The sequence below is a fragment of the Mauremys reevesii genome, linkage group 8 (genome assembly GCF_016161935.1).
Source record: "Mauremys reevesii isolate NIE-2019 linkage group 8, ASM1616193v1, whole genome shotgun sequence".
Lineage (NCBI taxonomy): Eukaryota > Metazoa > Chordata > Testudines > Geoemydidae > Mauremys > Mauremys reevesii.
Genome location: NC_052630.1, coordinates 467,724 through 482,625, shown reverse-complemented (window position 1 = coordinate 482,625; position 14,902 = coordinate 467,724). Strand labels below are relative to the sequence as shown.

At 49.0% G+C, this 14,902-nt stretch overlaps 1 protein-coding gene across 4 annotated transcripts; it reads left to right on the top strand.

Moving 5' to 3' along the window:
* The first annotated feature begins 971 nt into the window (after positions 1–971).
* FAM53C (family with sequence similarity 53 member C) lies at positions 972–14,884 on the top strand. 4 transcript variants are annotated; one of them, XM_039485833.1, is made up of 6 exons: positions 972–1,042; positions 1,927–1,973; positions 3,712–3,957; positions 10,079–10,136; positions 12,659–13,377; positions 14,159–14,883. In XM_039485833.1, the coding sequence occupies exons 3-6, from the start codon at positions 3,889–3,891 to the stop codon at positions 14,405–14,407; spliced, it is 1,095 nt and encodes a 364-aa protein (XP_039341767.1). In that variant the 5' UTR covers positions 972–1,042; positions 1,927–1,973; positions 3,712–3,888; the 3' UTR covers positions 14,408–14,883. The 4 variants fall into 4 exon arrangements, 3 of the variants coding, with proteins under 3 accessions (XP_039341767.1, XP_039341766.1, XP_039341768.1); XM_039485832.1 differs by having other exon boundaries at positions 974–1,042; positions 1,846–1,973; XM_039485834.1 differs by lacking the exon at positions 972–1,042 and having other exon boundaries at positions 1,656–1,973; positions 14,162–14,884.
* Positions 14,885–14,902: the final 18 nt, after the last annotated feature.

The following is a 14,902-nucleotide window of genomic DNA, read 5'->3' as shown; positions in this document are numbered from 1 at the left end:
TCTTTTTCTGTCCCTAAGCCTCTGGGGCTCTGCTCACCACAAGCAGGTTCAGGGAAACTTTGGCAATTCATGAGGACTGAGAGAATGGGGAGTTGTGACCCTTCTCCCACTGTGGGCACTGCACAAGCTAAGTAAAGATGTCCCTCTGTGCATGGATCTGTAGGAGCAGCCAGACCAGGGAGGAGGGGGAATTGGGGACAGCAGTTTATCAGGCCCAGCCCAGAGGAGAAGTGATGGGGGAGAGGAGACGGCACAAGGAAACCATGAGTCTTAAGGGAGGAAGTTTACCTCGCCAAAGGGTTAATGTTGCCGTAGGGGTTGTTGCTGCCTTTCTTGCCATTGGTTGGAGGTGAAGATGATTAAATACTAACCATGAACAGGTCCCTGGAGATCTGCACCATCCAACCCCTCCACAATTGAATATGATGAGCTAGACAGGAGCCTCTGGCCAGGCTATGCTCTAGTTACCATCTAGCACTTTCCTTCAGCATTGGGAAAGGGCTCCGAGGCTTGGAAATCCTCCAGGGCAGGTGGAACCTGGGCAAAGAGGGTGTGTCCTGTGCAGCTCTGGGCTAGAGGGAAAACTCCACTCCCTTCTTGGGTCCTGCTGTAAGGTCACTGCCCTGCCAGTGACCCCACCATGGGAACGGGTGGTGGTTCCCGCATCCTGCCCTGACAACAGCCCGGGGGGGCTGAGTGCTGGCTACCGTGTGTTAAGGGGGCTCTCCTGCTGCCTGCCTCCCACCCCAAGCTGGATGGGGCAGCCGAGACCCCACCTCCCCCCTGGGGGCTTAGAGGGGAATGTTGGCCCTCGGGGGAAGGGGCTGGTTATGGGGGTGGGGACTTGGGGGGCAAGGCTGGGGGAGGGGTGACGCTGGTGCGGGAAGGCACGAGGGGTCGGCAGGGGACGCTCGGATGCCCCCCCCCAGACTACATTTCCCGTCGTCCTTTGCTGCATGGCACAGTCCGAAGGGGGAGGTGCCGGGGCTGTGCTGGAGCCGGGTGCGCGGGGAGCCCCGAGGTGGGGCCGCGCCGGACCCCGGTTGGTGTCTCCGGCTCGGGCGCGGGGCGAGCCCGGCGCTGGCTCGGAGCGGAGCCGCCCGGCGCGGCGGGTCCCGGGCTGGACCCCTCGGTCTGTGGCGCGGGGCCGCCTGTCCGGTCCCATAGCCGGGAACCACCGGGGCGGCGGGGCGCCCTGGCCTCGGTGACACCCCCGCCTCCTCCGGGCCCCAGCTGCGCCCCCGGCTGACAGCCCCCGCCTCCTCCGGGCCCCCAGCTGCGCCCCGGCTGACAGCCCCCGCCTCCTCCGGGCCCCCAGCTGCGCCCCCGGCTGACAGCCCCCGCCGCCGCCGGGCCCCCAGCTGCGCCCCCGGCTGACAGCCCCCGCCTCCTCCGGGCCCCAGCTGCGCCCCGGCTGACAGCCCCCGCCTCCTCCGGGCCCCCAGCTGCGCCCCCGGCTGACAGCCCCCGCCTCCTCCGGGCCCCAGCTGCGCCCCCGGCTGACAGCCCCCGCCTCCTCCGGGCCCCCAGCTGCCCCCCCAGCTGACAGCTCCCTGCCCCAGCTGGGCCCCCCCAACTGGCAGCCCCCTGTCCCCCCCCACCGCCTCAGCTAGCAGCCTCCTGCCACTTTCAGATACAAGTATCAGAGCCCACCCTGGGGCAGCAGGGGAAGACTGGGCTGATGTCCCCTAGTGCTGCTCTGGGGTCGGAGCGGGGAAGGGGGCCTGAGGCTGGCACCTTCTGTGCTGGTCTGGTATTGCTATTGTGGCAGAATGACTGGAGCTGGATGGGCGCTGACATGGGGTGACCTTGCTCTGCTTCAGTGTCTGTGTTTGATTTTCTCAGCCCCTGCAGAGAGACCTCTCCTCATCACTAGGGTGCCTGGCACTGTAGCCTGTGAGCCTTTGTCCCTCTTTCTGCTCATAGGACCTGTGGGATCAGCTGGCACTTGACATGTTCGGAGTGGCGCAGGGGTGAGCACATTGTTTCTCTGGGTTGAGGTTTGACTGGTCCCAGCAGTGTCGTGGATGCTGGGGGCGGGGGGCGTGAGTTGACTTGAAAGGGTTTAGTCTGAGAATGGGAGATGCCCACTGCCAGGACGGCTGATGCAGGTGGCAAAGGGATGAGAGCCATTGGGCTACTTTTATTAGGGAGCAGCAAAAAGGCCCATAGGGTTAGGTTGGCTGTTTGGTTTTGCTTTCTGCTTTGGAGAGTTCTCTGCTCGCGGCCTTGGTGTGTGCTTCCTGCTGTAGCTTGCACTAGGTTAGGCAGATCAATTCCCTCTTGCTACTGCATGTTGTGTGTGGGAAAGAAGGTAGGTGCTGTTGGCTTCCTCCTCTGAGACACTAAGTGTTCACAGAGAGACGCCTTAAACCCAAGTCAGCCTGCTCTTGGTGGTGGTCACTGACCGAAGCTGCAAGGAGCGCTGCATCTGGCTTCTGGTAGTAACTGAGGTGCTGCTGCCTGTTGGTGGCTGTGCCCCATGTGGATCCTGGAGTTTGCACCCTGATGAGATTAAATCGTATAAATCAGTGGTTCTCAACCAGGGGTCCAAGGGCCCCTGCAGAGCTGTGAGCAGGTTTCAGGGTGTCGTCCAAGCATGGCTGGAATCAGACTTTCTAGGGCCCAGGGCAGAAAGCCAAAGCCCCCCTGAGCCCCACCACCATGGGCTGAAGCTGAAGCCTGAGCAACTTAGCTTTGTGGTGCCCCTGTGGCATGGGGCCCCAGGCAATCGCCCTCCTTGCTACCCCCTAATGGCAGCCCTGACTTTGCAGAAAACAGTTGTTGTGGCACAGGTGGGCTGTGGAGTTTTTATAGCCTGTTCGGGGGGCCTCAGGAAGAAAAAGGCTAAGAACCCCTGGTATAAATAATGCGTTGCACTCTTTAATGACAGCTGCCAGAGGAGCTTAATGTGCTTTACTAATGTTAGTGGATTAAGTTTCCCTTAGGCATGTTTGGGGCTGTCTGAGGCACAAAGAGCTGACATGACTTGCCCAAGATAATACAAGGAGCCTGTGTCAGAACTGGGGCTAGACCTCAGGAGCCCTATGCTGTAGCTGCAGCCACAGCACTGTGCAACCTGGCCATTAGTTATTTTCATTACTGAAAGGGCAGAATGTTTATTGGGTCACAATAAGATTGCGGATTCCACCTGCTGCCCTATGCTTGGGGTAGGGAGCTTGTTTACCAAAGTTGCTGGAGATGATACTCCAACTGTTAAGGAGGGAGAATGGTTCAGTTGGTTGGTGCAGAAACCAGAAGCTCGATTTACAACGTGCTTGGTCCTGGGATTACGGGAGGAAGATGAGGGCTAGCTGTAGAGGTTGGGCTCATGAAATGTGCCTGGGATGTGGGGGCTGAAGGAAAGAAGCTTACATTGGATAGGGTGATGGAAGTAGCTTGAGCTCAGTAAGGCAAACAAAAACCTAAATTGTCTGAGCCCCCAAAGTGATGAAACAGATCCTTATGGGATGGTGATGAGCTAGTGTATTCTGGGCCTGGGAGGGCTATGATTCTGGGTGAGGTGATTCTGTGGCTCAAATAAGTATCAGTAGCTTGTTTCAGGCTGTCTGAGGTTTAGTTTCATTCAAGGAGACTTAGAGCACCAGTATTTTCTCTCTCGGCTCTAAGTAGCAAGCCTGGGGTGCGCAGGCAGGTTCTCTGACCTTGGGGCTGTGCCTGATGTTGCTAACATGCCTGTTTGTGTTACAGGATCGGTGGGGATGGAGTGAGAGGTGTCTAGCCAGGGATGAAGATGGTAGTTCAGTAGGTACAGTAGCAGCATGATGGCCCTTGAACAAGACTGGACTTGCTGAAGGAGGAGGAAAGATAGCAGGAGGTAGGAGCTGGGGGCACTAAGCTGGTGTTGATGCCAGGCCTCCAGGAGTCATGATTGCAGAGCGACTGCAGAAACAGAGTCTGGAAGAGCTGAAATGCACATCCTTCAACGTCAGCCTGGTAAGATGTTTCTCTGCCTCAACCTTGCAGGTTTAGTCCATGTTGGAAATGGTATCAAGATTATTTTTAATTGTGGGGAGGAGGGGTCCACATTTTGCATCTGTACTGAACCAAGTTCCCAGTGTGGTGTCAGTGGGCGCTGTGCTGCAAGATTTGTCAGCTTTCAGGCTGGCTGTAAAATTGGAGCCTGTGTGACCTGTGGTCACTAAACAGCCCCAAGCATTTGAGAGCTTAACCTGTGGCCCCAGCTCAGGTATTGACATTCTGTCCTCTAAATTCTGAATGCAGTTTTGGTGGGATTCAGCATTCCAGTTCACTTCAGCCCTAAACTCTTGTGCAGTGCTGATTGCGCTCTTATTGAGGCTGTTGTCCCTGCCATGGAAGTGGCTGCGTATCTGCTGTGTGGGCAGCAAGCCTTGGGAGGCGTTAATCTTTTTCTCTTTTGTAGAGGTCTTTGGGATCCCTTAGGATGAAAGGCAAGTTGTTATGAGGAGAAAGTATCTTCCTCTGTATTAGCAGGACTGTTGTAAGCAAGACACAAAGTAATTCTTCCACTCTACTCCGCACTGATAAGGCTTCAGCTGGAGTATTGTGTCCTGTTTTGAGCGCCGCATTTCAGGAAAGATGTGGACAAATTGGAGAAAGTTCAGAGAAGAGAAATAAAAATGATCAAAGGTCTAGAAAACATGACCTGTGAGGGGAGATTGAAAAAAATTGGGTTTGTTTAGTCTGGAGAAGGGAAGACTGAGGGAAGACATGATAACAATCTTCAAGTATGTAAAAAGGGTGATAAAAGAGGAGGGTGATAAATTGTTCTCCTTAACTACTGAGAACAGGACAAGAAGCAATGGGCTTAAATTGCAGCAAAAGAGATTTAGGTTAGACATTAGGAAAAAATTCCAAGTTGTAAGAGTGAAAAGCACTGGAACAAACGACCTAGGGAGGTTGTGGAATCTTTGTAATTGGAGGCTTTTAAGAACAGGTTAGACAAACATCTGCCAGGAATGGTCTAGATCAGTGTTTCTCAACAACCAGTCCATGGACTGGCCCCGGTCCCTGCGATCTCCCTGACACAGTTTAGGAAGACAGCAAGCCAATTCATGGTATCAAAAAGGTTGAGAAACACTGGTCTAGATAATGCTTAAGGACTGAACTAGATGACCTGTTGAGGTCCCTTCCAGTCCTACATTTCTATGATTTTCCATAGTTCAGCATGTTACTTTTTTGTAATAAGCCTGGTTTTTGTCTCCTCTCCCAACCCCCAAAATATTAACCAAAACAAATTAATTATGCCTGAAATCTCACCTGTGGTCTTATGCCCAGAGAAAACTTTTATTTTTGTTTGGGGGTGGGGAGGAATCTCTGCTACTTAAACCCCCAGTCTCTCCTTTGGGATCATTGGCCTCTGTGCATAACTCTGGTGCCAGCTTTGGATCTCTGCTCCTGAAGGGTGAGGGGGATGTGGGCATGAGAGAAGAGAGGCAGAAGCACTGGAGTAATGCATGAGTTGCTTGAGCATTGCAATAGCAGCATGTTGAAACTGACAGGTTGCTATTTGAGAGAGAAGGTAGGTGAGGGAATACCTTTTTGTTGGACCAACTTCTGTTGGTGAAAGGTACAAACTTTTGAGCTACACAGAGCTCTTCTTCCTGTCTGGGGAAGGAAGCAGAAGTTGCTATTTTGAATTTCACTCTGTTTGGGTAGTGAACTTGAAAATGTGTTTGGGACTAAGGAAGGCTTGAAGTTCTTGACCCTTCTCCTGCATCATCAAATCTCAGTTTTGCTCCCAGACCTTACCTTGCTGCAGGTTCCAAAGTAATTTTCCAAAGGGAAATTGTGTGGTAGCTCCTCCCTACTTGTCCAGTCATGAACCTAAGATTTACATTAGCAAATCTTCTCTCTCCTCATACCCTGTCCCTGCTCCTCCTCCTGAGCTTCCCTGTTTTGCATCCTGTGTTGAACCAGCACTGAAACAGCCATTGGTGATCAGTAGGATGACTTGACTTAAATCAGTGATTTAAATCACCGATTTTATTAATGATTTAAGTCAGCAAGCAGGAAACTTTAAATAATTGATTTTAATTATGTTTTGCATTTGTACTTTTAATTATTTTTCTAAAGAGCAGTTCATTTGCATTGGTTGATATAACCATTGAAATATGTAGAATTGCAACTCAATATAAACTTCATGCTAAATTTAATACTACTTTCTGCCAACCATGAGGATACACTATATCTATACACCTTTATATAAGCTATTATATAGATCAACATACATTCATTTGGATTCTTAATTTGTACATTTTTTATTATGTTAGAACAGTTGTTCTCAAATGTATTTGATCATACCCCCCTTTTTTGTGTCTGTAGTAGTTTACACTCTCCCCTCCACACAAGTCATATACTGATAAAAAAATCAACATGCAACTCTCACTAAATATTAAAAACAGTAAGGCATTGATTCAAACAGGCTCTTTTGTTTTTCACTTGAGTTTTTTTTTTCTGTTGCACGAATGAGCCAACAATCCATAGTAATAAAAAAATTGGAAAGAGTCCAGCTGCGGGCAACAAAATGATTAGGGGGCTGGAGCACATGACTTATGAGGAGAGGCTGAGGGAACTGGGATTGTTTAGTCTGCAGAAGAGAAGAATTAGGGGGGATTTGATAGCTTCTTTCAACTACCTGAAAGGGGGTTCCAAAGAGGATGGATCTAGTCTGTTCTCAGTGGTACCAGATGACAGAACAAGAAGCAATGGTCTCAAGTTGCAGTGTGGGAGGTCTAGGTTGGATATTAGGAAAAACTTTTTCACTAGGAGGGTGGTGAAGCACTGGAATGGGTTCCCTAGGGAGGTGGTGGAATCTCCTTCCTAAGGCCATGGCTACACTTGCAAATTTGCAGCGCTGCAGCAGGGTGTGAAAACACACCCTCTCCAGCGCTGCAAATTGCGGCGCTGCAAAGCGCCAGTGTGGTCAAAGCCCCAGCGCTGGGAGCCGCGCTCCCAGCGCTGTACGTTATTCCCCACAGGGAGGTGGAGTACGGACAGCGCTGGGAGAGCTCTCTCCCAGCGCTGGCGCTTTGATTACACTTAGCGCTTTAAAGCGCTGCCACGGCAGCGCTTTGAAGTGCAAGTGTAGCCATAGCCTTAGAGGTTTTTAAGGTCAGGCTTGACAAAGCCCTGGCTGGGATGATTTAGTTGGGGATTGGTCCTGCTTTGAGCAGGGGGTTGGACTAGGTACCTCCTGAGGTCCCTTCCAACCCTGATATTCTATGATTCTATGATAATAAGAGCAAAAGCAAAACCGCGATTGTGGTAGATACTTACAATTAGATGTGCATAACATGTTGTAGTAAACGGATTAACGTACAGATTAGCAACGACTTTATATAATGCTATGCAATCTTAACAGAAATCTATCAAAATGCACAGCACCTTCTGAAGATCTGATATGTCTGGAGCAGTGTTTCTCAAACTTCATTGCACTGTGACCCCCTTCTGACAACAAAAATTACTACATGACCCCACAGGGGGGACCAAAGGCTGCCCCAGGCAGGGGTGGGGTGGGGAGCAAAGCTGAAGTCCAAGGGCTTCTGTCCTGGGTGGGGGGCATATAACCTCAGCCCTGAGCGGTGGTGCTTGGGCTTGAGCCCTGGGTGGTGGTGCTTGGGTTTGGGCTTCAGACTTGCTGGGGCCCAGGGCCTACACCAGCCTTGGTGACCCCATTAGAATGGGGTTGGGACCCACTTTGAGGTTCCGACCCACTGTTTGAGAACCCCTGATCTGGAGGAATCAACTTTACCAGTTATTCATTGGTGTGGGTAAAATGCATGCTGTATTTTTTTCCTAAAGCTTCTCATGGCTCCCCTCCAGAATACAGTCTGTGTCCCCCAGTTTAAGAGTGTTAGAAAATGGAGAGTGACACATTTCTTATTTACTAGATGACTTTCTACGTGTGATTTGTGTCAAGTACTATTGGGATGGAAATTGGAATTTAATTAAACATTCTCAAAACAGCATTTAAAAATTGTTTTTATTTGCTAAATTAAACCATTTTAAATGTGCTGGAGACAAAAAAGTAAGTTTATCAAAACACGTTACAGCAGTATGTTCTAAATATATTAAACAAAGGAAGTATTAACTGTAGTTAGTGAGCTAACAGATTGTTTCTAGTCACCACAGACCAGATTCTCAAAAGTATTTAGGTGCCTGCCTGAAGGTGCAGAAAAGTACATAGTGGGATTAGGTGCCTAACTCCATTGAAATCCATGGGAATTTGTTACCCAATCTGCTTAGGCACCCAAAAGTACCTGTCTCCATCTTCAGGTGCCTAAATACCTCTGACAATCTGGCCCCATATCCTTCAACTTTTTTAAATGAGTAGATCTCCTTTCCCACCTGGTTTTTATTCATAGATTGGAAGAGGAAAACAAGCTTTCCTGCCTTTTCAACTTCCATTTGGTTTCTCAACTTTGAACGATCTAGTCAAAATGAAGTCTCTCCATCTGCTACCTAAACTGAAACCAAAAGTAATTAAGGCAAAAGCTTTTCTGCACAACAGAAACGGAAAGTACTTCCATTTGGAAAAAATGTGACTACTAGCATTCCTTCCATTGTAAAGACTGACAATAATATAGATACTTAATGCAGCTCATGATGTTGTGACATATTTATAAAGCTTGAGTTGACCTCAAAAGTTAACGTTTTTCTGCTGATTCTGTGTATAATTAAAGTAGTAACACCCTTTGACTCATTAAAATTTGAGGAGGGCTCCCTTTTGCAGCATATTTTTCATTTAAGTGATTTTAATTGAATGTAGGGAGTTTAGGCCTTAAAGTTGCCATGGTTTCAAATTTAATTTTAAACAGGTTTTATTTTTAAAAAGAAAATGTATTTAATATAAATACTTTAAGTGGAGGGAAAAACATCAATTTTTATCCTGCCTGCGGATCAGTAACAGGAGAAAGAAGAGGAGAAGGTGCTAGCTCAGTTGCTGACTAGGCTGAGACACAGACCATGAGGAGGGAGGGTGGGATGGCAGGGTTTCATGACACAGAACAGCACACTTCTTACACATACTTCCCACCATCAATTTTATATGGCCAACCATTTGTCTATGCCTTGGGCCCCACTGATGTGATGATTGTAAGTGCCTCAGATTCGCCACTGCATCCAGCATCACAAGATGTTTCTGCTAAAGTGATTAGTAGTGAAATAGTTAATGGCATTGAAACATAATCTGCTGTTGTGCTTCAGAATTAACCCATCACTAAATTCAGATCTGTCAACTGCTGGTGGCAGACTTGGGCCCAATCCAATTGTCAGCCCATAATTCAGTTGTGTTTGGAAGGCTTTCTTCACAGCCTTACGGTCTAGAAACTTTTAAACAAAACCAAGCGTCTTCTCCCAACCCCTTCTCCTGAGGCTCTCTGCCTTGAGTGTATCTCCTGAGCCAACACATGCACCTTTCCTCAAGGGCCCCTGACTTGGGTGCATCCCTCCTAACACCCCCAGACCTGCCCTTTAGATGCTCTGGGTGGAGTGCCTGTCCCATCTCCACACACACACATCTGCCCCCAAGGACCCCTGCTGATTTTTTGTTTTTTCAGTTATTCTCCTATATTTTAAAGTGTTTTTCCCTCTTTGCTGTGCCAGCCCTACTTGCAGAGGAATGTGAGACATGAACAAGAGGAGAAAAGTGTGACTGATTATACCCAAAGTGCTGATGGATGCCTAACAGAAGTTAACTGAAGAGAGAGACCTGTTTCAGAGGGGTAGCCACGTTAGTCTGCATCAGCAAAAACAACGAGGCGTCCTGGTGGCACGTTAGAGGCTAACAAATTTATTTGGGCATAAGCTTTCGTGGGCTAAAACCCACTTCATCAGATGCATGGAGTGAAAAATACAGTAGGCAGGTATATATATTACAGCACATGAAAAGATGGGAGTTGCCTTACCAAGTGGGGGGTCAGTGCTAACGGGGCCAATTCAATCAAGGTGGAAGTGGCCTGTTCCCAACAGTTGACAAGAAGGGGGGAATATCAACAAAAGGAAAATTATTTTGTTGAGAGAGGAGTCTTGGTCTTTCCTGTGATGTGGTGATTCCATGTGTTTCCCTCCATAGCCTTTGCCTGACCACACAGACGTGGCTCACTTTGGCAGCCCCCTCCAGCTTGCGTCCGGTAAGTGTTTGGATGGACTTCTACCTTCTGTGTCCACATCACACTTCTCTCCTCTGATTTCATTTTTGTTTTAGAATTTTCTACTTGAACCTCCCAGCAAAAGCAAGCTCTTAGCAGAGATCAAGCCAATAGGAGTGTTTCCATGATCTTACTTTTATAGTGCCAGTGGGAACAATTATCTTCGGCAAAACTAAACCAAACATTGCAGCATCAAGTATCTGAGAGTGAAACTGACTTTTCATTGTCCCCAAAGAGTGATGTATGAGCTATATTTTTAAAACATTTTTAATCATCTCTGGTTATTTTAGTAACAAGAGAGGAAATTTGTTTAAATAAAACTAGTAAATTGAATCCCTTTATTGTTGCCCTTTTCTGGCCATATCAGTTTTAGGATTTTGCACTGGTTCCCATCCCTGTAGTATCAGATGTAGTTTTATTGTTGTGGCATGGAAGTGCCCACACTGTGCCAACCACACACGCAGCAAGATGCAGTCCCTGCTAAAGGAGAATGCAGGGTAAGACTAGTAACAGATGCAGGGAGGGGAAGGGACAAAATGCCCAACCAGCATTTTAAAGATCAGTATTAGTGGCTGCTATTAGCTGGCTAATTGCTGGGCTTGGAGAGAATGTTAGAACAGGATTAGATTGATGAACTAGCAAGACAAAACCTTCAACGGTGATATGTGTGTATCAAACTAGTTAAAAGTATCCTGACTCCTGAGCAGCTTACAGAGCTTTTCTCTAGGGGAGTAAAGAGCTGTTTCTCAATCATGAGGGAACCTCCTCAGAGGGAAGAGTATTTCTCTGGTACTAAGTTTTTCACATTCTCAATGGAACTGCCTCCAGTCCCCATTTTAAATAGTTTCTTGCCTGGCAGCAGTTCTCCTCTAGGTGCTTGTAACATCACTGATCATGGGAAAGAGGGAAACGATCCATTCCAGCGAGGCGATACTGTTGATGTCAGTTATAACATTGGCTTGGTCACACAAGTTGGGCCTGCATAGCCCAGTGATCCAGATATTACTCCTGTCTATGGTTCCAGCCCTGACAGTGCTTTACTGTATGGAGTGGTTCTCACTGGACATCTGTATGTTCAAAGTGTGCTTGAGTATCTTCTGGGGCCCAGGGTTCTGAGATTCTCCTCCCTGTGTCTCTTGTCTGAAAGCTCTATTCTCTGTTTCAGAAGCTGTCTGTCTTGGTCTACTTCTCTTTGCCTCAGCATGTTTTTGTTCTGGCCTTTTCATGGCATCAGACTTATTCTCAATTATTTCTGGCATTAACTGTCTCTCTACTGCATATGCAGCGGCACAGATTGCTGTGTGCCAGCCCTTCAGGAAGGCTCCTGTAGTTCTCAGACAGGCAGCCCCCACAGTGAACTCTCATCTTTCCTCACCCATATCTGTCTAAGGGCTGAATGTTGTTCAGCTAGGTTAGGCAACCCTCTAGGATTGTCCTGGAGTCTCCTGGAATTAAAGATTAATCTTTAATTAAAGATTGTCATGTGATGAAATCTCCAGGATTTTTCCAACCAAAGTTGGCAAACCTACTGGTATAGGGTTTGGTATCATTGGCATTCAGTGAAGATTTTCAACAGTTAAGCAGGCTGGTGGGGAAAGAACAATGCTCAGATAGAAATCTTGCTCTAGATTGAAGCAGTGTTGCCCTGTCAAGGCTTTGTGAATTGGGGATGTTTGTAGGGACTGGTCAGTAACTGTGGAACCTGCTACACTTTGGTTTATTTTGATGTTCTAGGACTTGTTCTTGCTCACAGTTGCTCAGCACACCATTTTCATTACTGAGTTCTTCAAACTTAGAGATGTCAATTGTGGAGGAGGTGGCTGCAACTTTCCCTCCAATTCCAAACTTCCAGGCAGGATGTCCGTTTGCTTTTTCCCCAGTCCACACCTTCTGTCAGAGCAGAGTGTCTGGCCCAGGCTTGTCTCTCCATGGTTTCAGCATATCAACATTAGGGAGCAGGGGAGGCTTACCAGTCCCTTTGTTCCCACCTGCTTTGCTCCTCCAGTGTACATCACTCCTTTAACAGAATATTCTTTGCTATTCCACCTACCCCCATGTGTTGTCCCCTTGCCAGTCTGATTAGAGGGAAGCTGTGTTCAAGGGGCTTTCAGTTATGGAAGACAAATTGGGATCTGTGTTTGGAAATAAAGATTAAAAGAGCTACAACTTCTCACGGGTATCCAGTAATGACAGCAGTGGGGCCAGATGGTGAGTCAGTCAGGACTGCCTGTGCTCATCTTGTGTGGAACTGGGAACTACCATAGACACAGAATAAAGGGAATCAAACTATAAAGCCCAGTGGTCAGAAATGGACTTTGTTGGGGCAAGCCCTTCTCTGCCAGGTGCATGCAGTGCCCACTCCCCAATTAAAGGTTATTTGGAGGGTGTCAGAAGTTACTGGATAGGGTGTTGTGGCACTGGTCCCTCATCCAGGACTGTGGGACAGCTGGTGAGGCAGAGGCCATGCTGTTAAATCTCTCCCTCTTTTGTGGTGTCTCTTGCAGAGAGGGCTTCCTGGTGGGACCTGATCTCCTGTCCCAGGATACACCTTCAGGACAGCACAGGTTTCAGTTGCCACCACTCCGGCTTGAGTCTGTCTCCTTGCAGCCAAGACTGCTGCCCTAAGAACAGCCTTCCACCCAAAACACTAGCCACGGACCCGCTCACCTTGGGGAAGGCTTCTATGGTCCCCACCAAAAGGCACTGCTGCTCACCCTCAGTGCCTGAGAATTTCTTCCACTGGCATCCCCTCTGTAGGCCCCTTGGCTCCAAAGTGTGGACTCCTATCAAGCATCGGGGCAGCAGTGGAGAAGGTGCTTTGGAAGAGCAGCCCCCGATCCCAGACCATGGAGCCTGCAGTCTCAGGTTTGACCAAGCTCCAGGTGCATCTCTTCAGTGTGTCCAAGGTGGTGGTGGCAGTAGCCCCCCTTTTTTCAGTCTGTCCCTATCCCGGGAATCTATAGTCAGCATGTTGTGGGAGAGTGAGAAGACCTTGCAGCCCTTCCCCTTGCAACGTCACTTCTCCTTATCACCTGTTCGGTTCCTGCCCTCTGCACAGAGCTCTGCCTCCTCCACACCAGAACTGCTCAGGCACCAGCATGGCCTCCCACACAGCCAGTCACAGCCATGTGATCTAGACACAAAGAAGAATGACCTCAAGCGGTGCCATGATGAGGATGCAAAGTGGCACCGTCCCTCACTCAACTTCTACAAGATGAACCAGGTAGGATGGAAGGAGTAGGGCAAGAAGGGGGAGCCAGGGTTTTTTGGAGAGGGGGTTGTTTGTTTTTTTGTAGATTTTTAAGGCAGGAAGGAACTATTACTATCATTCAGTCAGATCTCCTGAACAATACAGACCAAAGAACTTCACCCAATAAATGCATTAAGCCCAGAATTTCTGTTTGAGCTATTAGCATCTTGGAAAGATATCCAGTCTTGACGTAAAGACTGCAATGATGGAGAATCTGCTAGGTCCTAAGAAAAAACATGCCAAAATTCCCCAAAGTAAAAAGGTAGGACTTGACACTTCAAATGTTAGAAAAAAGTCAGAAGAAAAACACAGTTTTAGGCTGTTGAATATACCATGAAAGGTAAACAAATGTTCATGGTCTAGTCAGAAGGGTTTGTATCCTTGTTAATGTTCAGCCTACACAGGTAACTACAGATGAAATTCTCTGTCCTGTGTAAATGGCAGGTCCTCTTCTGTATATAGAAGTTGCTCCCAACAGGTGAAGATGAAGAGAGGTGCTGCAGGCTTTATGTAAATCTGTATCTGTGCTATCACTGCAGACTGGGAAGAGGGAAGATTGTCAGGACCATATAACTGCACACCTTGCAGACTGCTCCTGTTCCGTATCAGTCCAAGCAGCAGAGAAATTAGGGGCTGGAGCCTTTCTTGGTGTCATGCTAGAGAAATCTCACAACACTGGCATATTCATCCTCCTTGCTAGCACTGTTGGAAGGACTTTGTTCTAGCTTCCTAATCGTTCTTGTTTGTTTGACAGAAGCAGTTCTCAGGAGGAGGCCTCTGTTTCTTAGACAAGTCTGAGGAAGGCAGTGCTCCATCATGCTTCTTGGCTTGCAACCCCCAAGCCCCTTCAGCCCCATGCAGTCCCATCAGCAGCTATGGCCAAGTGCTGAGTGAGGAAGAGGAAGATGAGGCAAGGAACCGAAGCTGGCACCTGGGCAGCCAGAGGACTTTTTCCCAGCAAGACTTTAGCGACCTGGATCTGAATCTGATTGAAGAGAACTAGGGTTGCATATACATTCTGGAAACTGCAGAGCTCCCCCCCCCGCACTGGGGGGAGCGTGCACACCCGCGGAGGAGAACGCGGCTTAGGCATCAGCACCGCTGGGGCTCTGCAGGGACAGCGGCCCTGGCCCGGATGAACTTTTTTTAAAGGAAAAAGTTAAAAGTTGCTTCAGTGCAATGTGTGTAACTGAGGGGAGGGCGCTGACTCCTGCGGCTGGGCTGGGGCTCGGGGTTACTGCCCCGTCCCTGCGCACCCGCACCCCGGGGTGGGGACTCGGAGCGGCTCCACACCGACCGTGCGCGGGGATCAAAGGGACACAGCTGGAGCAAGGGCTGAAAGTGAACCCGCTCCGCGGCTCCGAGCCCCCGCGCTGCCCGCAGGTTTGTCCGCGTCCCTCGCCCGCTGCCGGCGGGAGCTGAGCGGCCAGGCGGGGGGAGGGGCGCTCGCGGGCGGCAGCGGCCGAGGCGGGAAACGGATGTTGTTTGCGCAGAGCGG